The following is a 24,382-nucleotide window of genomic DNA, read 5'->3' on the forward strand; positions in this document are numbered from 1 at the left end:
AGAGGAACCAAGCCAAGTGTCTCATTATCATCTTTTCCATCTTCAATTCATTATTTCAGTGTATTAGTGGAAGTTAGCTGTGCAATTAAAAAGCAGTTTGGGGGGGGGAGGAGACTTCCTTCACCCTGTGTCCATCTGTCACTTCTTCACTGCATCTTGAGAATTTTCCAGCTGTATGTTGTGCAGTGGTGGAAAGTTAACATCTGGAAGGCAATGAATGAAAAGTAAAGTGGATTGGAAATAAAAAGCAGAGCCAGGTTTAATTCTCTGCACCCCCACTGCTTGTTTGCTGATTGTTCTGCTGAACATGCTCTATTCTATTATTAAGTATATACACACATGTATTAATACTTTTAACTAAGCTAGAACAGGATAGAAAAATAAATGAAAATTCTTTGGGTTGACCAGCAGAGGGCACTATTGTAACAACATTAGCAACAACGTTTGTAAGTAGGATAAATAAGTTTTTCTAAATACTGCTAAGGATATCCATATTTTAATCCATCAATTGGTGGAATAGTTTTCAGTTCCTGAGTTGAGTTTTCATTCATACTTGCTAAAAGGAAAGAGAATTCAAAAAGGCATCAATGACACTATTGTTACTTATTTATTTGTTATTATTTATTATTGCTAATTTAAAAGACGAAAATTAAGGTGGAAATTCAATGTATTCTGAAACAATCTAACTGGCCTGTAACAAAGAGGCATGCCAGGAAACTGATTCATTTCACAGGATATAGAATAAGGTTGGAAGGGACATTGGAGGTCTTCTAGTCCAACCCCTCTACCTGTGGTAGATCCTACACCCATGATCGCGAACCTGTGGCACACAGAGCCCTCACTGCAAGCACGTGAGCTGTCGCCCCAGCTCAGCTCCACTGCGCATGCGCCTCCCACCAGGCACCTGATTTTGGGGTCTCTGCCATGCGTGCGCTGGGGTGGGGGAGTGCAAGGTTTGTGTGGTGCACACACAGGCAGCCCATTTTTGGTTCCAGGAAGCTGCGGAGAAGCCTACTAGGACCAAAATAGGGTGCTGGCAGGGCTGTCATGGGGGCATCTGTGGAGGGGAGCACAGGGGGTCATGCATGCACGTTCAGGAGGTGGGGTGTGCATTGCATGTGCATTACATTATTGGTGCAGGCGTGCATGTGGGAGCTGTCATGTTTATGCGCATTTTTGGCATGTGACAACAAAAAGGTTAGCCATCTCTGTCCTACACCATTCCTGACTTCCTTTGAGCTTGATTAGATGGATACACATGATCATAGAAAGAATAATAGAACAGAATAACTGTTAGATTTGGGGTTGAATGAAACCACACTGAATATTCTTCAAGTAAAGCTCTTTATTATAAGTCAAAAGTAACACCAGCAAAACAGTCTGGCTGACAGCTCTCCTTTTATAGGCAATCATTTTAAACCAATTCTCCCACGTAAACAGCGGACCTGACTGAAGACTTCAGCTCTTGGCTTCAGGAACTAAGTACAATTTCTAACAATGATAGAGTTGGAAGGGACATTGCCCAACCTTCTACCCAAGGAGGAGATCCTATTCCACCCTGTCCAATCTCTTCTTGAAAACCTGCAGGGATGGAGCAAGCCACAACTTCAGGAGGCAAGTTGTTCCACTGATTGATTGTTCCCATAGTCAGGAAATTTTTCCTTAATTCTAGGTTGGATCTCTCTTTAATGAGCTTCCACCTTCCTCCTCCGCCCTTCTGGTGTTTTGAAGAATAAGTTGACTCCCTCATCTCAAGTAGACATACCTAGTTCCCTGAATCATTGAGGGAAAATAAATTATTGGTTTTTAAAAAATCATATGGTGTATGCCTCCAGACCCCTGACCATTTTAGTTACTCTTCCCTGTACTCTTTCTAAGACTTCCCACAGTCGCTAAGCCATTAGTCATGAGCTAAGGACTACCTGTATCACACTTAATGCCATTCCATAGCTCCTCATAGAAATCTGCCTGAAATCCATCAAAATGCTAGAAATAGAACCTAAATAAGAAGTATGTCACTAGTCGGTAATAATAATTTAAACTCCTCTGTTTTGCTAATTTGAAAAAACTGAGATAAAAGACCTGGCTAATACTTATACCCATTAAATGACAGAAATGGCCGCCAGGACAGAACATTTTAAAAAAGAGGAAAAAAGTACATGGATGTAATCCCAAAACTGGATTGCAGCTTTAAGGAGTATTTAATTGTTACATCTTTTCATTCAAGACAGAACATGATGTTGAGACATCCACCCACAAAAGAAAGGCTTCCAACACTTTATCCTCTTTCAAATGCATACCTTGTCATTTTTAATCTTGATCTGATGTAATCTAATATTTTCAGAAATAGATATTAAATATTCTTAGCTGCCTCAGGTGGGACGGTTCACACAATACTTGTGTATTGGCTAAAATCTGCATTCTGACTAATGGGAGGGGTCTCTACTGCTTTAATTCTGCTTGCCTTGCCGAAGGGGATTCAGACGTTGCTTTGAGCTTAATGTTTTCACTTTGGCTTAATAAAAGCTTCCTTTTGAAATACTTCGTTTCAAGAGTCTTCACTTTCTCAAGTTAGAAGGAGAGCAATCCTTACAGAAAGCAAAGTCTGTACAATGGTCAACCCCGAGAAGCAATCTTCTCTCTACCAAGGAGACCCTGCAAACCATGTCAGAGCAAAACAGTGAGCAGGGGGAAGCTGAATGTTGGAGGGAGACATCAACCCGCCCCTCTAACCAGAGGCTTGTACCCTGTTGGAGGGAATGAGGTGACTTTGGAGGACCCCAAAAAGCCCCGCTGTTTGATTGGCATTGGGAAGACAGCTGGGACAGGAGAACAGAGGAATCATCCTCACCCACGGTAACCAAAACCTGGGGTAGAAAATGGAGCTAGCAGCCCCCTCTGACCAGGAGGAACTAAATAAAGCATTGCTGAGAGAGGATCGTCTGAAGAAACATATAACGCAGTTGGTGGTGGAGATTCTGGAAAATCTCAACATCCGGGGTGGGGGAACAGAATGGCAGCAGCCGCAGATAAAGCCAGGGGGCCCACCCCCCTCTAGGCTCACTGATCAAGCGGATGGCACAGCAGCAGCAGCAGGGGGCAGAGCAAACCCTTCCCTAGGCGGCACACACACTGGGACCCATTCCCAATCGACCCCGAGCCCCACAAGTGAAAAGAAAAACTCCTTCCCTTGGGGTGAAGTTTGATGGAGGTCCGCAACAATTGGGATTCTTTGTGACACATGTGCTCATCTACATGCAAAGGTACGGGTGTGATTTCCAAACCCAAGGATCTTGAGTGCGAGTTGTTACCCTAGCCCTGGAAGGAGCCACTGCCAGATAGATGGTGGCCTTACATAATGCTGATGCACCAAAACTGCGGGACTTCAACTGTTTCATGATGGCCCTGCGATGACATTTTGAGGACCCCTTCACAGATCACAAAGCACACGACCACATTAAAATTGTGAAGCATGGATGGCAGCCAGTGGCAGAGTATACTGAAGAATTCCAAGACCTGGCGTGTAATGTGAACTGGCCAGAGGATATCCTGGTAAGCTGTTTCAAGGATGGACTGAGTGATAACATCTACAATGCCTGCGTTGCCTGAGGTGCACCGAACCACCTACATGAATGGTAACTCTCAGTTGAAGAGACTGAGATCAATATGGCCAGAAACCAGTACTGAGTGGGACGAGCGTGGAAGAAATCCACACCTCAATGGAAGTAAGAGCCTTTCAATCCGCATTCTTCTCCGAAACTCTCACCCTGTTTCAAGTGTGGAAAGGAGGGGCATCGAGCTGCAGAATGCCGTTCTCAAGCACCGGCTAGGAAACCAGAGCACCCATTGGGGGGGAAACCTACGAAACCTGGCCAGCGCGGGAAGGAGACGGCCCTGAGGAGCAGGGAGATCATAGAGTTTCCACCCCTCCCCTCTTTGAGGAGGAAACTCTGGCTTCTCAGCAGGAGGAACCAAATTCAGGATGCACCTGCTGTTTGATCAGCCCAATTCTGGTAGGAAAGTTGAGGATTAATGTAGGAAAACTGAAAAGCCCATTGCTTTTTTCCAACTAGAAAGGTCAATAGCAGAGGGGAGCCAGCTTCTTTTGCCACTGAGCCTCTACAGATAGGCATCAGGAGCCATGAATAAATACTTACATTTATAGTGGCATCTGGCATGGAATGGCTGCAAGTCTTGGATCTTGCATGGCTGAAAAAATGTAACCCCAAAATTAATTGGAAGCAAGGTACCATAAAAGTGCAGGTGCATATGACTTTTGCTGAGAATCCACATAAAGAAACTGAGGGGGCAGAGCACTGAGAAACAGCAATGGCTGCTTACACCATGCCAACCCATGGCTCAAAACGTCTCTGTGTGGATTTTAGAAATTTAAAAACAATCAGTGTGGAGAGCATGTACCCTTCTCCCTTATAAAAAACATGCTAGCAAACCTCACTAAAGGGGGGGGGGATCAAAGCTGGACTTAATGGAGGCTTACTACCACATCAGAATTAAGGAGGGGGATGAGTGGGTGTTTAACACCCCCCCCTTGGGTGCTACCAATTCAAAGTGCACCCATTTGGGCTACAGGGGCCTCAGCACTGTTTAGGCAATTAATAAATGAAGTGCTACATGAACATTTGTATAAGGGGATCTTGGTTTATTTAGATGACATTTTGATATATACCAAGACCAAAGCAGAACATGTAAAACTAGCCCAGGCTGTTCTAAACAAACTCCACTCCACCAAACTCTCCACTAAACTCTCTGAATGTGAATTCCATCAAAAAAATTAGTTAGAGTACTGCATTTCATACCAAGGCGTAAAAATGGACCATCTAAAAGTGCAGGTGGTACTTGGTTGGGGACCACCACACACACGTAAACAGTTACAAAGTGTTAATTCATAAAGCATTTCCATGTTTGTTATCAAGTTGCCATGGTAAGGAAAGCGGGGGAGCACATTCCACGCATACCTTCGGTTAGAGTTGGATCTCAAATTACTATAGCAGGCTTGTGAGGTGTGGAATTTTACAACCTTCTGCTGCACCTTGTTGGAGAATGTGATTTATGACACAGACTGAGGGGAGGGGAGAAACAGGGGCAAGGTTCAGCCATAACCTAAGTGAAGTCAGATCTGACTGCAATGGGGCATTGCTGAAATGGTGTGCATAATAAATGACTGGATTTCTTTTGAAACTTGGCTCAAGGCTCATGAATTAATTAGAGCATTTTTCAGAAACCTGACACAAAGCTTCCTGGGATTCGCCAACTTTTATCACCAGTTTATTCCCACTTTCGCTCAGATTTCCCTCCCCATCACTAAGCTTTTAAAAATGAAAGGGGAGGGTAACCCAAAATCGAAGTAGCCTTTGACCTGGACAATGGAATGCCAAGCTGCATTTGAAAAACTTAAATGGCTGTTTTCAGCAGAGCCAATTCTAAAGCACCTGGACACAGAGAAACCATTCATCATACAAGTTTCTATCTTTTCACAGGTGGATCTCTCCTTTTTCTAAGAAAGGCAGCATGTCAGATCCCTAAAAGTGATATTGCCATTCGTTTAGGAAAAGGGGGGCTTGGAGTCAATTTATTAGCAGTGCCTATGACAACTGATATTTTACAATTGGCTTCCCGGCACCAAAGCACCCAGAGATCTCCTCACCTTGGGGGGGGGGGATGTTTATGATGGCCACGTGGAATGGTTCACTTTAATGTTTAACGGAAGATAGCCATGGGAATGTATGCTTATCCGGTTCTCAGGGCAGCTTGTAAAGGAACCACCTTCACACTTGTGTATTGGTTAAAATCTGCATTCTGATTAATGGAAGGGGTCTCTACTCCTTTAATTCTACTTGCTTTGCCGAAGGGGATTCAGACATTGCTTTGAACTTATTGTTTTCATTCTGCTTAATAAAAGCTTCCTTCTGAAATACTTCATTTCAAGAGTCTTCACTTTCATAAGTTAGAAGGAGAGGGGTTAGACTAGAAGACCTCACAGGTCCCTTCCAACTAATTATTGTGGTTGCTAGAGGCCAAACTCACAGCAGGCAACAGCACGTGGGCTCATCTCAAACACCTAAGCAGAGTTTACCCTGGTGGCTCTTTGGCTGGAAGAACATGAAAAAAACACCACTGCCACTGTGGGCCAGGTATCTATCTTGAAAAATAGACCATGAGTAATTATTTTGAATAATTGGCTTGAAAACACAACTAGGGGGCATAAGTAAGACTGGAAATTGAGCTGACTCAAAGGAGATTTTCTTTTATGTTCTCTAGATCAGCGTAGATACTACGGTATTTACTATACACGTCATCCAGTTCACCACCTGCAGATTACTCACTAATACAGTGGGAAGAGAGACCTGCCTGCAGGAAAGGATTTAACCAGAGATTTCCTAACTTGTATTTCTACAAGCCTGAATTCTGTATCAGTTCTGGAGATCAGTTCTTTTCTTTGCTCCAAGTAGTAAACCCAATTTAATAGCAGTAATGCCTACAGTAACAGATCATCTCAGTCTGGAATCAACCATCTTCTGAACCACACGTCACACAGCTGAAACATTTTCATGTTGTTGTTTTTCCTCCCGTCATTGACGAAAACTTTGGAGAATTTGGAACTCCACCTCTTATGTTGGTCCTAATGAATCTCCTTAACCATCATGCAGACAAGAGTCCATAACAACCAAAAAAGAAACAAACCCCAATGGAAGGATTGGAAAAATAGAGGTTTATAAGCAGTGGTATTGCAGAACTATGCTTGAGTGGTGGTTTCTAATAATTCATTGATTCCTTGGGATTTTTGTGACTTCTTCTGACAGACTGAAAGTAACATACTTTCATTTAACCATTTGTTTGTGTACATGATGTACTTTGTGGTTACTTAAAACAATGTTTTAACAAAGTTTGTAAATAAATTGGTTGAATTTGTGGAAATGCAGCCTTAAGAGAACCTTAATAAATGCATGTTGTTAAATAGGGTGGCTTACTACTTACTCTTACTACTTACTGTTAAATAAAGGCTTACAATGCTGTCCAGGGTTATGTCTTTTTTGTTTTAATGTCGGAAGATAATTTGCTTAAACCAGGCGTACTGAAATGTAAAAGAATATGTCCCTTTCCCACTGTACCAAATATCCCCTTGGTGCCAATAGACTGCACGAGTGGGTGTAAAAATATGCATTTACTAATGGCTTCAGGAGGAAAGAAAATTTAAGATTTTCTCCCATTCTGAACTGGCGTCTCCCAGTTCAGAATGGACACTCCTTTATTAAAATGCTTTCCAAGAATTGCTTTTCCATAAAGGCAGAATGCAGAATCACTGTCAGATGTGCCTCCTTCAAAATTCAAGAAAGGAAACCCCCAACTCCATTATTTTAGATAGAAGGTACTTTTACTGAATATGAAGTGAAAGCATCGAAATTAAAGCAAGATCTGAGGGTAAAGGTGCGAAATTGTACATATCCAAAGTTTACCCAAATCCCTCCCCCCAACAACCCCAAGCTGAATGTCCAATTTCCAGCCCCCAAGGGTGTCATGTGGGGTGCATCTTCAGGTGGCTTAATCAATCTGGTATGTAGAGATGGTTGACCTTGACCAGACCTAAACAAGACCATTCAGCATGTGCAGAAGATGGTGAGAACTAAACTCCCTCATTTCTCTGAGATATCTCCTCCAGCACGCTTCCCCACCCAAATACCGAAACCCCCTCCCCCCCCCCGCACATTACTATGGCAGCCAATAGCAAGAAAATAAGAGGCTGACAATCACAAATCCAGATGCAAAGCAGATCTATTTTTTTCTCCCTTTCCTTCCTTCCTCCCAATCTTTTCTTTCTTTTTTTTTCTTCCTTCCTCCTTTGGCTTTCCTTCCTATTTTTCATCTTTCTTCCATCTTTCCTTTCTTCTTTCCTCCCGATTTTTTTCTTTCCTTCCTTCCTTTTTCCTTTCTTCTTTCTTTCTGTCATATCTCCTTACTTCTTTTCCTTCCTTCCTTCCTTCCCCTTCCCTTCCCTCTTTCCTTTCTTCCTTTTCTTGATAGTAATCTTAAGACATCAATATTTGTCTACGAATTTGTCTTTTCGACCTGTTTGATGAATGAGAGCTTTGGGAATGATTTCGATTGAAGAAAATAGCGCTGTTTGAAATATTTTCTAATTTTGCTCGTTGGATTGATTTAGCTCTATAGAGAGATGATACAGAACTTTCCGCTACACCTTCCTCATAATCACAATAAGAACCATTGGATTTAGGTTGTGAGCTGGAAGTAAATGGCCCAAAGTCACCTTTCCACTGCTGAAGGTAGACTATCCAGTCACCATTCAACACCTTAATTGTTACATCTTATAAACTTTTGTTCTGCCGAGTCCAAGTGCTGCTCCAATAAGATATGTCCATATGTTGTTATTATCAAAAATGATAATATTCTGAAAAGGCCTCCAAGGTGATCACTACTTACCATTTTTAAGAAGATGTATAGTTTGACTTTCAGGCCTGAAATTATCCAGCCACACTAGACGGCATTCGAGACATGGAAAGTTTGCACACTGGGTTTTCAAAAATCATAACCAGAACTACGTCATTTAAACTTCCAAACAATGTTTATTAAGCTTTCCATCATCCCTCTGATGCCCTGATGTACCCTAATGTTTTGTTCCAACTGGAAAGGATCTAGGTCAGATCTTCAAATTTCAGATCTGGCCTTTCATTGACCCAGTAAAACAAAAACAGAAGGAATCAGTGGTGTCTGAAGAGCAGATGGAAATGACTACTAGGAGCTGGACTTTATGATGAGGGGATTGGGAGAAATTGACAACCTGGCAGAGATACGGCCTATGTTTGCGTGGCAACATTAGCATTTGCAACAAAAAAAGAAAGGGTGCTTTATTCTCCACGGTCTGAAGGTTGCGCTTTGATCTTCTTGACAGCATCAAGGACAGCATCAAGGCTGACTTTGTCTCCAAATTCTTTCTCACGGTGTTCCAAGAGAACCCCCTGAAAAAAGACACAGAGCTCAGGAACAGGTTTTTCCCCAAAAACTACAATCTGAAAACTCTTTAACATCTCCACAATTCATTTAGTTATCCCCTTCTGGGCTTAGGAAGAGTTTTATACTGAGATTTTTAAATTTAAAATCATTGATATTGTCAACTTCCCATTATCCATGTTAAATTTTATAAAATTATTTATTTATTTATTTATTTATTTGCAAAATTTATAGGCCGCCCAATCCCGCAGGACTCCGGGCACCTAAATTAAATAGAAATCTAGTTGCCACACAAGAGACAAGATTTATATCACCAAAATAACAATTAAAATAAATGAAAACGTGGAGAAAGAGAAAAATAGATAGAGAATGACAGAGAAGGAGAGAGGGAAAAGAGGAGAAGGAGAAAAAGAGAAAGGAAGATAGAAAGGAGACAGCAAGAGGAAGAGAAAAAGATAAAGAGAAAGAAAGGAGAGAAACAGAAGGCGAAAAAGAAAGCAAGAGAGGCAGAAGGAGAGGGAAAAAGAGAAGGAGAAAAAGAAAGGGAGAAAGAAAAAAGGAGAGACAGAAGGAGAAAAAGAGCAAGAGGGAGGTAGAGAAAGAGAGAGGAGGAGGAAAAGACTATGGGGGAAATAGACACACAGAAAGAGAGAAGGGAGAGTGTGCGGGAAAAATAGAAGAGAATGAGGAAGACAGAGAAAGAAAGAGAAGGAGAGCAAGAGGCAGATATTGAGAAAAAGAGAAGGAGAGAGGGAGGGAGGGAATGTGTGCATGTGGGGGAGAGAGAGAGAAAGAGAGAGGGAGAGGGAGATCCTTCAATCTGGAGTAGAAAGCCAATTGCCAAGGTCCTTTTTCATGGGCTGAAAGCTGCAGAGAAGTGAGTCTCCCAGGCCAGACACAGAATACATGGTGTTCCCAGCCCCATTTCTCCACTCTTCTACCTGTTTGCCTGGGCCAATCACAAAGACCCCTCCCAGGATCACGCCTTCTCCATCGATGTTGCCGGTGTAGCCACTCCTCCAAGCGCGCCAGAAGTTCCTCCAGACATTCCAGCGGAAAATAGCCAGGAACATCATCGTTCTTCTCTGAGGACCGTAGAATTTTCTCTGGAAAACAAGATGAGAAGGAACTCAGCTCCAAACTGGAAGTCTTCTTATAGAGAAGACCTCCTCAAAAATGACCCACTGGTCTTGGGAAAAAAAGAAATAGAATCCAACCTGATTGGTAGAGGTATCCGTCGACTTATGAGTCCCCAAATTCTCATTGCTAAGCGAGTGACTCCTTGGACACTACAACCATCATAAATATGAATCAGTTGCCGACTGTCTGAATTTTGATTAAGTGACCATGGGGAAGCTGCAATGGTTGTTTGAAAAACAGTTGCAAGATGTTTTTTTCATTGCTGTTGTAACTTCAAATGGTCACTAAACAAACTGTTCTAAGCCAAGGATGACCATGTTTTCACGAAAATAACACCCAACCGGGAAAATAGCCCTAATACGTCTTTTGGAGCAAAAAATAATATAGCAATAGCAATAGCAGTTAGACTTATATACCGCTTCATAGGGCTTTCAGCCCGCTCTAAGCGGTTTACAGAATCAGCATATTGCCCCCAACAATCCAGGTCCTCATTTTACCCACCTCGGAAGGATGGAAGGCTGAGTCAACCTTGAGCCGGTGAGATTTGAACCGCTGAACTGCAGATAACAGTCAGCTGAAGTGGCCTGCAGTACTGCACCCTAACCACTGCGCCACCTCGGCTCTTATAAGATATAAGATCCGGTCTTATTTTTGGGAAAACACAGCACCTGTATTTCAAGGAGGCATCCCTGGGAAAACCGAATGGCCGAAGTCTAGATTGGAAGGGGGCACATGATGTGGCTCAGAAGGGAACATGGATGGGTCCCATGTACACATTAGGATGTTTCAGAACTTTTTTTTTTTTTTAGTGGTGTTTCACCTCCGCAAACAGTCCACAAGGATGTGAGCTATGTCCACCTCTTTATTTTTCATTATCGATCAATGGCCTAGTCTTTTAGAACTAGGATTTGGAGAACAACTCAACCATCCCCAATGCCCAGAATTTAGATAATTAAAGTAATCACATTGGGGGCTTTAGGCATGATCAAGTTTCCTACGGCAATGAAGTTGATAGTCAATGAAAATGGTACTAGAATATTTGTAGCTTGGAGTTGTTATGGGGCTATCTGAGCCTGGGTGTTTTCTTGCAGACATTTCATTACCCAACTAGATAACATCATCAGTATTAGAAGGCAATGAAGTTTGTAGAAAGGAGGAGGAAGAGGAGGACTGTGGGTCCCTCCCCAAGTGGTTGGTTTTTTTTGCAGACATTTCATTACCCATGGTAACACTATCAGCGCTAGAAGAGAGAGTGGTTTGTGGAGAGGAGTGTTTGCTCTCTGTGTATATACTACTGACTTACCTTGTCAGTATTAATGGAAATGTTCTTGGTGGTTCCTTTATTAGGCTGTAGTTTACTATTAGGTTGTTCCTAAGAGTTGGTAGTTCCTTGATTTTTCTACCCCAATCCTTTCTAGCACTGATGATGTCACCTATTTATAGTTCAAGGTTGAAATGAGGCCCTCCTAGCTTGGGTGTTTTGTGGCCGATGATTCATTACCCAAGTAGGCTATATCATCAGGGCTAGAAGGGAGTGGGGTTTGCTCTTTGTTTATGTACAAGAGGCTTGCTCTATCAGTGTTGATGGGAGTGTTCTTGGTGGTTCCTTGATTGTTTACCCTTGTTCACTTGTCTGAATTGATAGTTCCTTGATTCCTCTACTCCACTCCCTTCTAGCACTGATAACGTTACCTAGTTCAGTAATGAAACATCTGCAAGAAAATAACAAAAATCAGAGGCCACCAAGGACCCTTAAAAAATGGCCAGAGGACCACAATGGAATATAGAAGAATCAGCTTGCCTTTTCCTAACTTCGTCTTATTAGGAGACCATAGTAGTGGTGCAGTGGTTACAATGAAGTATTGCAGGCTAACTCTGCTCATTGCCAGGAGTTCGATCCTGACTGGCTCAAGGTTGGCTCAGCCTTCTGTCCTTCCAAGGTTAGTGAAATGAGGATCCAGATTGTAAGGGGCAAGTCGCTGATTCTATAAAGCACTTAGAGAGGGCTGTAAAGCACTGTGAATTGGTACATAAGTCTAAGTGCTATTGCTATCTTCTTTCCCAGTGGTTAGAAGGCAGCACTGCAGGCTGACTCTGCTGACTGCCAGCAGTTCGATTCTGATGGGCTCAAGGTTGACTCAGCCTTCCATCCTTCCGAGATGGGTAAAATGAGGACCCACTTTGTTGGGGGCAATTTGCTGACTCTGTAAACCACTTAGAGAGGGCTGTAAAAGCACTGTGAATCGGTACATAAGTCTAAGTGCTATTGTTAAGAATCCTGCAAGGGAAACTCCTGTTGTCTATAAAGTCTTCCTCCTCCTCGAAATGTATCTGCAGGGCATACCAACCAATCCTCCCAAGATCAGCACTGCAATGTTGCTTCCCCCTGTTGATTTAATGTCATTCCTTTATTTTTTAATTCCGTTTGAGAAGACGGGATGACTCACTGGGGCACAGACCTCAATTTCCAGAAAGGATGAAAAAGGCAGGTGGGGTGAAACAGCCTTAATCTTTTTTGTTGATCTAGTGTTTAAGATTGGGAATCCTGTATGAGCAAGTCAACCCTTCAAAGGCAAAGCGTGCTCTATTCGTGACCATTAATGACACAATGGTGAAACCTGATTAATCTCTTAAGGAGCAGCTCTGCTAAGCTAAATCCCAGGCCAGCAGCTTCCCTCTGCAAACTTCTTATTATAGCTCATTTGATGGGATTCATATTCCATGGCTTGAGACTTAATGGAAAACTGCAGGCCCAGAAAATCCAACTTATGGCTAGAATGTCAGTTCCACACTCTTGTGTCCCTGTTAGGATGTTTTTACATTAAAAATCAACAAGCTGGTTTTTCTCTGAAGACATTTCGCTTCTCATCCAAGACGCTTCTTAAGCTCTGCCTAGATGGTGTAAGCATTTATACTTCTTTCAGACAGCTGGTCATTTGCATCCTTTTAGATAGTTGTTAAGGCCACCTGGAGGTTTATCTGTGTCCTCAAGAGTCACTTGAAAGGTAGAAAATGGGTGTGGAGCCTTCTTGGAACTGTTGAAAGGACTGGATTGTAGACTGGAGATAGATAACGGTCATATCCCTCCTCCTGTCGAGAGAGGGCTGTTCAATTTTGACATAGATGATCCCTCTTGAACCCTCTTTCAAACCAGCAATCTGTCTCTGTTCAAAATATGGACTTTACTGTTTTCAAAAGTGCAGCCTGTGTCTTTGGAATGCAGATGGACCGCTGAATCTTATCTTGATGGGTTTGTTCTCCTATGTTGTGCCATGCATTTATGAAGTGGCTGTTTTGTTTCCCCAATATACAGATGTGCACATTTTTCCATTCCCCACCATCCAGTCAGAGTTGAAGGAGTTTCTTGGATGAGACGTGAAACATTATCAAAGAAGAAGAGCTGGAGGCTTCCTGGGGGCGGAGCCTGTCGCCGAAGGAGCTCAACGGAGCTCCTCTCAGAGTTCTGGTCTGTATATCTAATTAAGATCAATAGATATCACCCCTTTTTGGCAGAAAGGGGCAGGCAGAAGCTCAGGTGCTAGGATTTATTCGTAGTTCACAGCCCCTTTTCTTTTTTTTTGGGCTGCGAACGGAGAAAAGATCCAGCGTAACTGAGCTCTTATCTCCAGCCAGTTCCTCTCAGCTGCCTTTTTTGCAGCCCTAGACAGGCGACCCCCCCCCTCAGGACAATGATAAACTGCTTAAAGCAACTTAAGACTAACACGAGCGGGTTTTACTCCTGTGATGTTCCCTTTTTTATAACTATCTAAACACCAGCCACGTTTTCCTTTGAAACTTCTTTGTTCAACCGTGCTACAAAATGGCGTTTTTACTGTGTTGGTGATTGATGACGTAATTAACCGGCTTTATCTCCCCGGAGACTGCTACTCATTAACAAGCAAAATCTACAAATAACTTATTGAGAACTGACCAGGTGAAGACATTGTTTATCTGTTTATCTGTTTATTCTCAGCTTTTATCTATAATGCCTCCCAGGTCTAAGCAGGCAAAACGCTCCCCCCCGCATGTGCTTAAAGAACTTGTTAGTAAATCGCTGCCTTTGCCTCCTACACCCCCTACTGGAGATTCCTTAACACAGGAGCTTCTTTTTCAAATACTTAATGATTTTAAACAAGAAATCAAAGAATTTGTGCTGGATTTATGCGACAAAATACAGTCTAAGATTGCCCAAATAAAGGTGGACATGTTTGAAGCTATGTCTACTTTGACAGATTATATTGAAGAAATGGAGACTAAACTGGAAACTTTGGAGGAGGCTAATTCTAATTTGACTTCCAACATCCAAGCATTACAACAAGAGATTAGAGATACTCAAACACAACTTATAATGATAAATTATAACAGAAAGGCGTTTGCAATAAGAGTCAGAGGACTGCCCGAAAAGAAAGGAGAGAACTTGAAACAGACGTTTGTAGAGGCTTTCAGCCAAGCGGTGGGAGGTCCGGGATTCAATTTTGATTGGAATATTCGAAAAATCTATCGCCAGAATTCGTGTGCAGCAGAACAACGACAGCTTCCAAGAGACATAATTATATACTTTTTCACAAGAGAATCCAGAAATGCGATCATCCAAAAGTTTTACAACAACAGGCTCCGAATCGATGGCCATGATTTGTTTGTCTTTAAAGAAATACCGCTCCAAATGCTGCAAGCAAGGAGAGACTATACTTTTTTAACCCAAGAGCTTAGAAATCGTCAAATACAGTATAAATGGGAAGCTCCAGTTGGAATCACAGTTACACTCGAGAATCAAAGATTTCGTCTTAATTCTGTTTCGGAAGCTCGGGACTTTTATTATGAAACTCTGAAGGCGGGGCTTCTTGACTCACTCGGAAATGCGGAAAGACAAGGTGAAGGAAAGACAAGTAGCAATTCACTTGGTTACAAGATGGAGGGAGTTGTTCTCCCCCTACCGGAGAGGCAGAAGAGCGGAAACTGAGGATTTAGCCATATTTTCAAAGCAGCGGGACACGTGGTTATAAGGCAGAGGGTTGCCTTCTCTTTCCGGAAGGGCAGAAGAGTAAAGAATATAGATCCGGCGATGTCTTTAAAATACTTTTTAAGCTCTTGGACTGATTAAAATTTTAGGATTCCTGTTTGGTACGAAATGGTAAAGCTGTGTACCGATGAGGAATGGAAAGAAGCATTGCCTATTTTGGACAGATATTGTATGGGACCTTTATAAGACTTATTTGAATTTCAATCCAAACTGCGCATGAATTGTTTTCTGTGAGGAAAGCGGGGACCAAGATTTATTTGAATTACGGTTTGGGATGAATGGAGTCGGGAGGAGTGGGGCAGAAGGGAAGGTGGAGCGGGATATCGATGAAGGGATCTTGGGACTGAATGAAGTGATATGGATTTTGGGCACACATTTTACGGATTTACTTGCTTGAAGTATAATATAAAAAGCTCAGGATTTTAAAGTGAAGAGCGAGATACTAATCTTATGGAATTTGGGCTTGGGAGGAATGGAGATGAGAAACGAGGGGTAGGAAGATGAGTAGCGAAAGTATGATTAGACTGCTCTGTATTTGAAGATAAATTGATTTTTGTATAAACTATTATTTGAATATAAGGTTAAGAAAGGCTATCTGGAGAGTCTACAGGAAGATGGGGGTAAATATCAAAGAAGTAAGGGACGAGGACAAAATATAAATGGAATGATCTATACTGTTTAAATTTTAAGAATGATGGGAGGCTGAGCATAATGCAAAAGATTTTTTTTTTCGTTTTTTTTCTTTTTCAGAGTGTTCTTTTTATTTTATTTTCATTATTATTGTTAATAAGATATTCTAGAAGGTGAATGGTATTGAACTGTGCCGGGTGTGGGACCTGGGAAGTCGGAGGGGGGTTCATTGGGGGTGGGTGGGTGGGTGGAGATATAGTTTCAATATATAGAATAAGAAGAATACACTTGTATACTGTTGTTCCTTATCTTTTCTTTTTATTTTTCTCTCTTTTTTTTCTTTTTCTTTTTTTTTTTCCTTCTCTTTTCTTTTTAGCGCAATCTTTAGTATGATGAGTTGTGTTTAGGTTGGGTTTTTTTTTATTATTATTATATTATTATTATTGCAAATATTCAGTATATAAGTGAATGTACAAAATTGAAAATGAAAATGAATAAAACATTTGAAACAGAAAAAAGAAGAGCCGAAGAAGCTTCTTGGATGAGAAAAATTAAGTTAATTTAAGTCCATTTTATGTTAATATTTATTGTTTTCATGTTTTATCTCAGTGGTAGTCAACCTGGTCCTTACCGCCCACTAGTGGGCATTCCAGCTTTCATGGTAGACAGTAGGGGTTTTGTCTGATATTGAAGCACTTTCCTTTTTTTAAATTTAATTGACTTTTAAAAAAGATTTCATAGCATTATTTAAAAACATTTTCATTGTTTTCATAAAATCACCATTACTGTGGAACCGGTGGCAGTTAGAAAATTTTACTACTAACAGAGATACAAAAGTGGGTGGTAGGTATAAAAAGGTTGACTACCCCTGTTTTATCTTGTCACTTTCATTTGGTTGCAAGCCTCCTAGACTCCTCTAGGCAGGATGAGAGGCATATAAAATTAAAAATAATTAAGAAAGAAATAAGGTGTGGATATCACCACCCAGAACTGCAAAAGCCCAGTTTTTAATCTCCGAAGCTCAAGCCACAGTGGGGTCTTTTCCAAGCAGATAGAATCCTTACTCCAAAAAGCGCCAGGTGTTTGCTAGGTGATCAAAGGCTTCAATGGATCATTTCCTTCTTCTTAAATTCATTTCAAAAAAGTCCCACCTACCTTTTCATCCAGGAATATTTCTCCTTTGAAGTACGACCGAAAGTTTGCCACCTCCGTCCCAATGTTCTCTTTCACCACAGCATAAAGAGGGACCCCGACCTGCTCAAGTTGGGGTTTCAGAGAGGACAGCTCAGCGGCCTCCTACAAATGGAAGGACAACTTGAGTCAACCATCACCCAACTCAACTGCAATAGGTCTATCAAAACAGATGGTTATCCTCAATGAACGACCACAACAGAGCCCAAAATTTCTGTTGTTAAGCAAGACATTTTAAAGTGAATTTTGCTCCATTTTACGGTCTTTCTTGCCTAGCTTCTTAGGTGAATCACTGCGGTCGATCAGTTAGGAACCCAATAGTTAAGAGAATTTGGCCTCCCCATTGCTTGTCAAAAGGTTGTCAAAGAGGGTCACATGATCTTGGGACACAGCAACGGTCATAACTATGAGCCAATGGACAAGCATCTGAATTCTGATCACATGATCATGGGGATTCTTGAAAAGGTCGTAACTGTGAAAAACGGTCATAAGTCACTTTTTTCAGTGCCATTGTAAAAAGCCAGCCACTTTTCCCATGGGTCAATGATCTATGGGGACCTCGTGACACAGTGATGCAGTATTGTAGGCAAACTCTGCCCACTTTCACAAGTTCAATCCTGACCGCCTCAAGGTTGACTCAGCTTTCCATACTTACAGGGTCGGTAAAATGAGGACCCAGATTGTTGGGGGGCAATATTCTGCCTCTGTAAACTGCTTGGAGAGGGCTTGAAAAGCACTGTGAAGTGGCATATACTGTAAGTCTAAGTCAGTGGTGGGATTCAAATAATTTAACAACCAGTTCTCTATCCTAATAACGGCTTGGTGGTCATGTGACTGGGTGGGCGTAGCCAACTTGATTGGTCTCACCCTTAGGAAATTTCTCCTTAGTCTAACTCTAACTCAAAATAAAATAGCACTGTTCCAATATATAGAATGTTATGGAATGGAATGGAATAGAATAGAGTTGGAAGGGACCTTGGCGGTCTTCCATCTAGTCTAACCCCCGGAGCTTAATGCTGAAAATGCAGGATGAAAATACAGAAACATAAAAACAACACTGCAATACTATTGCAAATTAATAAAATCAATTCTGCTAATAATGTGTACTTAAAAACACATAAGAATTCTGATAAGAAACTCCTGCACTGAATTGACATTTTTAAAACTCCTTCCCTGGCCTAATCCTGTCAAGAACAAGGAGAGATTCAACCTGGAAATAAGGACAAATTTTCTGACAGTGAGGAACAAAAGTTGCCTTCGGAAGTTGTGGGAGCTTTATCACTGGAGGCTTTCAAGGAGATTGGACTGCCATTTGTCAGAAATGGTGTAGGGTCTCCTGCTTGGGTGGAGAGGTTGCACTGGATGACCTACAAGGTCCCTTCCAACTCTGTTAATCTACATAATCTGTAACTTTCTATTGTTTCTGTGCTGACTGCATTCTGGAGGTTTTGTTACTGCAACAAAGTATTCGCCTGTTAAATGGTTCTTGGCTGTCTGCCCAGAGCTATTAACTGAAGGGAGAGAGAAGGAAAAAAAAACCTCTATTGCATTTTATCTTCCCTGCCTAAGTTTTAAAGGAGCTAGAATTTTTCTGCTGAGGAAACAGCTATGTGGTATTTCTTCTTTTTCTTTTCCCTTCCTTTGGTTAATTACAAATGAGCAGGAAAGTCTGAGGTGTGTATAAGCTACTGGAATCATTAGGCAGGCAGAGGTAGCCTTGACTATTTAGCTGGTTTGCAGAACTCTACAGAGTTAACAAATAGTTCTCCTGAACCGCTGCAAAACGGCTGAATCCCACCAGGGCTATTGCTTTTGCTGTCTTCCAATAGGAAATTGCTGCTTCATCCTGCTTTAGGGATATTTGAATCAAGTCAAAAATTCCAATTTGTCAAGGATTTTCCAAACTCGAAGAGTTGTGGAGGATGAGCATGTCTGCATGGTTAACTGAATTTGTCTTCTTCTCCGAAGGAACGTTGGTTTGGGAAGAGCCGGGTTACAACAAGTTTAGCTTCCCTTTCTGAGTTTTTTCCTATAGTAACCTAAACTTTAAGTAACAACCTCACATTCTTCCTCCTTTGACCCAATACCCAACTACTGTTAACGGCTCTGCTCCTAATAGAGCAGAGAACGCTCTACCTCCGTCCTGTGTGCACTTTGCTCCCTTCCCTCTCTATCCTGTTTAGTTTTAATTGGATTTTTAATTTTAATATTTTTTTAATTGTTTTAATATTTTATAGGGCATTTTAAGCAATGTCTATAAGCTGCCTTTGGCGTACAAGTTTAATACATAAATGAGAAAAACCATCACAAAATTCCAGGGTTGTAGGCTAGGCTGTTTGAAAGAAGGCAGTAGTAGAAAATTAACACATGTGTTTGTGAATTCACTAAAAGCGCAGCATGACTCAGAAGGGGATTTTACTTCGAATTTCTAAGCAGAAGCTAACAAACCATAAGCTGTTTTCCTTTCCAGCTGTCCAAATAACTCCCATAACTACTAGAAAATCCTTGGAGCCCTGGGCAAGCAATTGGCATGTAAGGGGATATTCTTAAAAACTGGTCTATGCTTGTCTTGATTTAGTTCTTTCTAAGAGCCAGCATTTGTACTTGGAGTAAACAACTTCAGGTTGCTTGTAGGATTTCATGCTCTTAAACACACACACACAAACAACAAACACATAAACCTTCTGCCCCCCATAGGAAAATCAGATTGCAGGAATGAGACTTCTGGCTTACAAGAAGAAAGACAAATGTAGAAAACAGGAGTTACTTAAAATAGTGATTTAAGACTCCAACATAGTGTCACGTTGTAAATCCCATCAGCTTGCTAGAAATTCCTGGCCTTGGGAATTTGATTAGTGCTCCACTTTTTGCTGACTGCAAAATCATAAAGACTGGAAGGGACCTTGGTGATCTTCTAGTCTAGTCTAACCCCCTGCCCAAGGCAAGTCCTTGTTCCATCCTGGACAAATGTCTATGGAGATTCTCAGTCATCCAGGTCAGGGTTGTCCCAAAGGTGCTTTTTCAAGAGGCAATTGGATTTTCTGGTTTTTCTTTGAAGACATTTCGCTTCTCATCCAAGCAGCTTCTTCAGCTCTGACTGGATGGTGGAGAATGGAAGGATTTATACTCCTTGCAGACAGCTGGTCATTTGCATCCTTTCAGAGTCCAACAGACATTTGGAGGTTTGTCTATGTCCTCTGGGTCACCTGAGTGTGCAAATGGGTGTGGAGCCTTCTTGGAACAGCTGGAAGACTGGGTTGTAGAGATGTGCTTTCTGTGGGATATTTCCACCCTGTGTCTCTTCATATTGAACACAGGCTGAGGGATAACAGTAAAGGGACACAAGTGGCCTCAACGACTCTCTGAAAGGATGCAAATGACCAGCTGTCTGCAAGGAATATAAATCCTTCCCTTCCTCACCATCCATTCAGAGCTGAAGAAGCTTCTTGAATGAGAAAAGAAACATCTTCAAACAAAAACCCGAAAGTCCAGTTGCCTCTTGGAAAAAAGCACCTTTGGGACATCCTGGACAAATGTCCAATCTTTCTTTAAAAACTTTCAACAATCACAACTCTGGGAGACAAGCTGTTCTATAGTTGTTCTGCCAAGAAATTTTGCCTTCCTTCTAAGTTGGATCTCTCTGTAACAAAGTTCCACCCATTGCTTCTCGTCCTGCCTTCAGGGCTTTGCAGAATAGTTAATCCCCTCTTCCCTGTGGCAGTACTTCCAGGGATTGTCCATGACTGTGAACCTGTACCAATAACTCCTGCTAAGCCAGTTCAAACCAGTCATCCCGCTAGGTATCTGGCCTATTTCCAGTTTAATAAGCTGCTGTCTCTGCTAAACTACATTGTTCCTTCTTTTCGGTTCCATGTTTTCAAATCCCCGTTTTCTGCCTTTTGTGCTCCCTAGAGATTATAGAGTCTTTTGTTCTTTGTCATTTTATTTTTGTCCAATTTTCCTGCACCTGCCAGGTTTTTTTTTAAATATAGATTTAGAAATGTTTAAAAGCTTTGTTCTCCTGTGCTCCTTTTGATTCACTGCCCAAAGGATTGGCAGCTAAGGAACACAGGATGTAATGGGATGCTTGAAACCAGAGAAAGATTTGCATTATAACTACGTGAACATTGCTCCATTCTCAGTTAATGGAACAAACTTCTAATCATGTTCACATGAGAATTACAAATAAAAGACAAGTATCTGCCTCAAACACCAGGAGATCAATTAAGTTGCTGAGATTTCCATAATCTTATTCTATCCTCTTTCAATAAATCTTACTAAACCTATTACTGGAAAAAGCCTTGCTTTCTGGCCTGGCATAACAGAATAACAAGAGTTGGAAGCGACCTTGGAGATCTTCTGGTCCAACCCCTTGCTCAAGCAAGAGACGCTATACTATTTCAGACAAAATAATGTCCAGTCTTTTCTTTAAAACCTCCAGTGATGGTGCATCCACAACTCCTGAAGGCAAAGTCATTCAGGTGTGGTGGGTTATCCAAGAACTTGGCACACAAGCAGGAATTAATGTTCACATCTTGCACACACAGGTGGTGGTAATGGAGAAGGCTCATGATCCAAGAAGGTCAGGAGCCAAGTTGTGTCAACTTGGAGACATATCCTTCTTCCCAGCCTCCTTCCATGTTCCACTCATCCATAAGGTTTGATTGTTTACAACTTCATGGGTTTTATCAAAAGTATGAGGTATAAAACCCACTTTTATCAAAAGGTGGCACAGTACTTAGAATGCAGTACTGCAATTTGGCAGTTTGAATCTCACCAGGCTCAAGGTTGACTCAGCCTTCCATCCTTCTGAGGTCAGTAAAATGAGGACCCAGATTGTTGGGGGCAAGAGGCTGACTCTGTAAACCATTTAGAGCAGGGGTCACCAACCTTTCGGATTTCAGGGACTACTACATTCATAATTTTAAATCCCATGAACCACTAATATGAATTTTTAAAAAGATAAATAGTATTTAGTGCAATATAAAAAATGCAAATAATTTTTCTGTGGACCACCATAATTTTCTCAAGGACCACCGTGGACCACTGGTTGGTGACCGCTGGTTTAGAGAGGCTGTAAAGCACTATGAAGCGGTATGTAAGTCTAAGTGCTTTCACTGTTGCTATGCAAGCTAGGCTACATTTTATCCAATTCAAGGTGCATTCATTCATTTTAAAATCATGGTCCAATACATGTTAGAGTTTCACAGCTCTACTGAAGGCCAATGAAATATTTTATCCCACATCTCATAGACTTTATTAACCATTTCTAAGCTCCGGTGGTTAGAATGTAGTATTGCAGGTTAACTCATTGCCTACAGCCAGCAATTTGATCCTGACCGGATGGCTCAGAGTTGACTCAGCCTTCTGTCCTTCTGAGGTCGGTAAAATGAGGACCAGGATTGTTGGGGGCAATAGGCTGACTCTGTAAATCGCTTAGAGAGGGTTGTAAAAAAAGCATGAAGCAGTACATAAGTCTAAGTGCAACCACTATGAGCTTTATTCCTTTCCTGTAGATCTATTCAATTCCTATATAGCAATGATGGCGAAACTTTTAGGGACCGAATGCCCAAAGTGCAACCCAAAACCCACTTATTTATCACAAAGTGCCAACATGAAAATTTAACCTGAATAATGAGGTTTTATGAGGAATTTCAATCATTCTTTCAGAACTTGACTTCTCCCTGATGGCACTGGATTTCTTTAACAGCACAACTCAGGAATGATGGGAGTGGAGTGCAGTAGCCTCTGGGGGGCCGTCACATCCTTATTCCTTCTTTCCTTCTTTTCCCTTCCTTCATTCCTTCCTTCTTTTCCCTTCCTTCCTCCCTTCCCCCCTTTTCTAATTTCACTTTCCTTCCTTTAATCCTGTATATTATGGTCCGTTATTGTTAGCATTTACTAAAGAATGCTGTGTAGCTTAGAAGCTCTCAGCAAAAATAATAGCAGCTGTTGTTTGTGGATGAGGCTATCCTGGGCTGTTATTTACACACACACACAGACACACACACACCCCTATTTTTATTCCACTTTCCCTGGGTCCTTGGGAAAGGAATGGTGTCTTTTCCCCATTCCCGTCTTTAATAAATCCAACGCCCCTCGCAGCCTTTTAGCTACTATTGTCCCACCTTGCTCCCCCTCCCCTTAAAACGAGGCTAAGGAAGAAAGGCGGGAGGGGGGAATCTAAGGGGTACGGAAGAAGAGGCTCAGGCAGACCCCTCTCTGAAGAGCCCCCTGCCCAGATTTCAACTGATTTCCTCTCCAATCCTCCGACAAACAGACCCTTCCCCCCTTCTGGACTCTGGACTGCCAATCTTTATTTTCCCCATTTATTGGGGGAAATTGGATTTTTAAGGGGTCTTCCCTCCCCCCACCAAAAAGAAAGCCAGCCAGGCTTTTCCTACTAGAAGCCCCCCTACCTTTCCCCCTGCTCCATCGTCCTTTCCTCCTACCCCACACTCAATCCAATTTTGGGACAGAGAACTGCGCTGGAAACGCATGTTGGGGCAAGGTGGGAGCACTCCTTCTGACCCTCCAGCGCTTGGCTCACAACTCTCCAGGCTTCTCCAGGCCCGGCTTGCTGAGGAGGGGAAAGCAGCCCTGATGCCTCCGCTGTCTCCCTCCATAGCCCCAGCCATCACTGCCCAGTTTCCTCAAAGGCGCAGCACATTTTGAAGGCGGCAGCTCACATTTGGAGTTGCCGAACAGTGCCTTGCTGCAAGAGTCAGGATAGGCCTCTCCACCATCTGACTCGCCAATGGGGGCACTTCTGCTGGGCTACTCCCCCCCCCCGGCCGGGCTTTTGTGCTCAACTGCTTCTCCACACCGCCCCCTTCTTTCTCTTCACCCTGCCGATGAGGGAGGAGGAAGACCAGGCTTGGGGGATGGTCCCCACCCCTCAAGATTAGCCCCCGCCGTTCTCTCCCAGCCCTCTTTGCTGGTGGCAACAGCAAATGTACCATGACGAAGATGGAATGCAGTTGCCGTGTAAAGGCAAGTGCAGGGGCGCTTCACTCCCACACAAAGGCTCCGCCCATCGCCACCGCCACAACAGCTCTTTCATCCCGCTTGCCGCGACAGGGCCACAGAGAGCCGCAACAGAAGAGTGAAAGAGCCGCATGGGTTGCATTGTGGCTCCGTGTTGTAATGGGCTTCAGGAAGAGGATGGAATCCCTTCTCCCCCATTGTGAAGCATGCAAATGAAAAAATTCACCCAATCAATTTCAACTGAGAATTAAGTGAAACGCGATGGAGAAATGCGATTGGATCTGGGCTGGGGCGACGGCGTGCATGCCCAGAATGAGGGCTCTGCGTGCCATGTCTGGCATGCATGCCATAGGTTCGCCATCACAGCTATATAGTGACCCTATTTCCTTTCTTGTAAATGATCTTTTATTTCAGAAAGTTGTCCTTTAG

At 42.3% G+C, this 24,382-nt stretch overlaps 1 protein-coding gene across 4 annotated transcripts in view; it reads right to left on the reverse strand.

The window, feature by feature from the left end:
- Nucleotides 1-8,580: 8,580 nt before the first annotated feature.
- The window catches only part of PRXL2A (peroxiredoxin like 2A), a 38,790-nt gene continuing 22,988 nt past the window's right edge, over nt 8,581-24,382 (reverse strand). For all 4 annotated transcript variants that reach the window (XM_014051664.2, XM_087702309.1, XM_014051663.2 and 1 more), the window contains 3 exons: nt 16,931-17,071; nt 9,927-10,091; nt 8,581-8,993 (listed from right to left, as the gene is read on the reverse strand). In XM_014051664.2, the coding sequence (XP_013907139.2) occupies nt 8,883-8,993; nt 9,927-10,091; nt 16,931-17,071 (417 nt within the window). In that variant the 3' untranslated portion in view covers nt 8,581-8,882. The remainder of the gene's footprint in view (nt 8,994-9,926; nt 10,092-16,930; nt 17,072-24,382) is intronic.

The sequence above is a fragment of the Thamnophis sirtalis genome, unplaced genomic scaffold (assembly GCF_051295495.1).
Source record: "Thamnophis sirtalis isolate CommonGarterSnake01/CBP01778 unplaced genomic scaffold, rThaSir2_p1.2 scaffold_15, whole genome shotgun sequence".
NCBI lineage: Eukaryota > Metazoa > Chordata > Lepidosauria > Squamata > Natricidae > Thamnophis > Thamnophis sirtalis.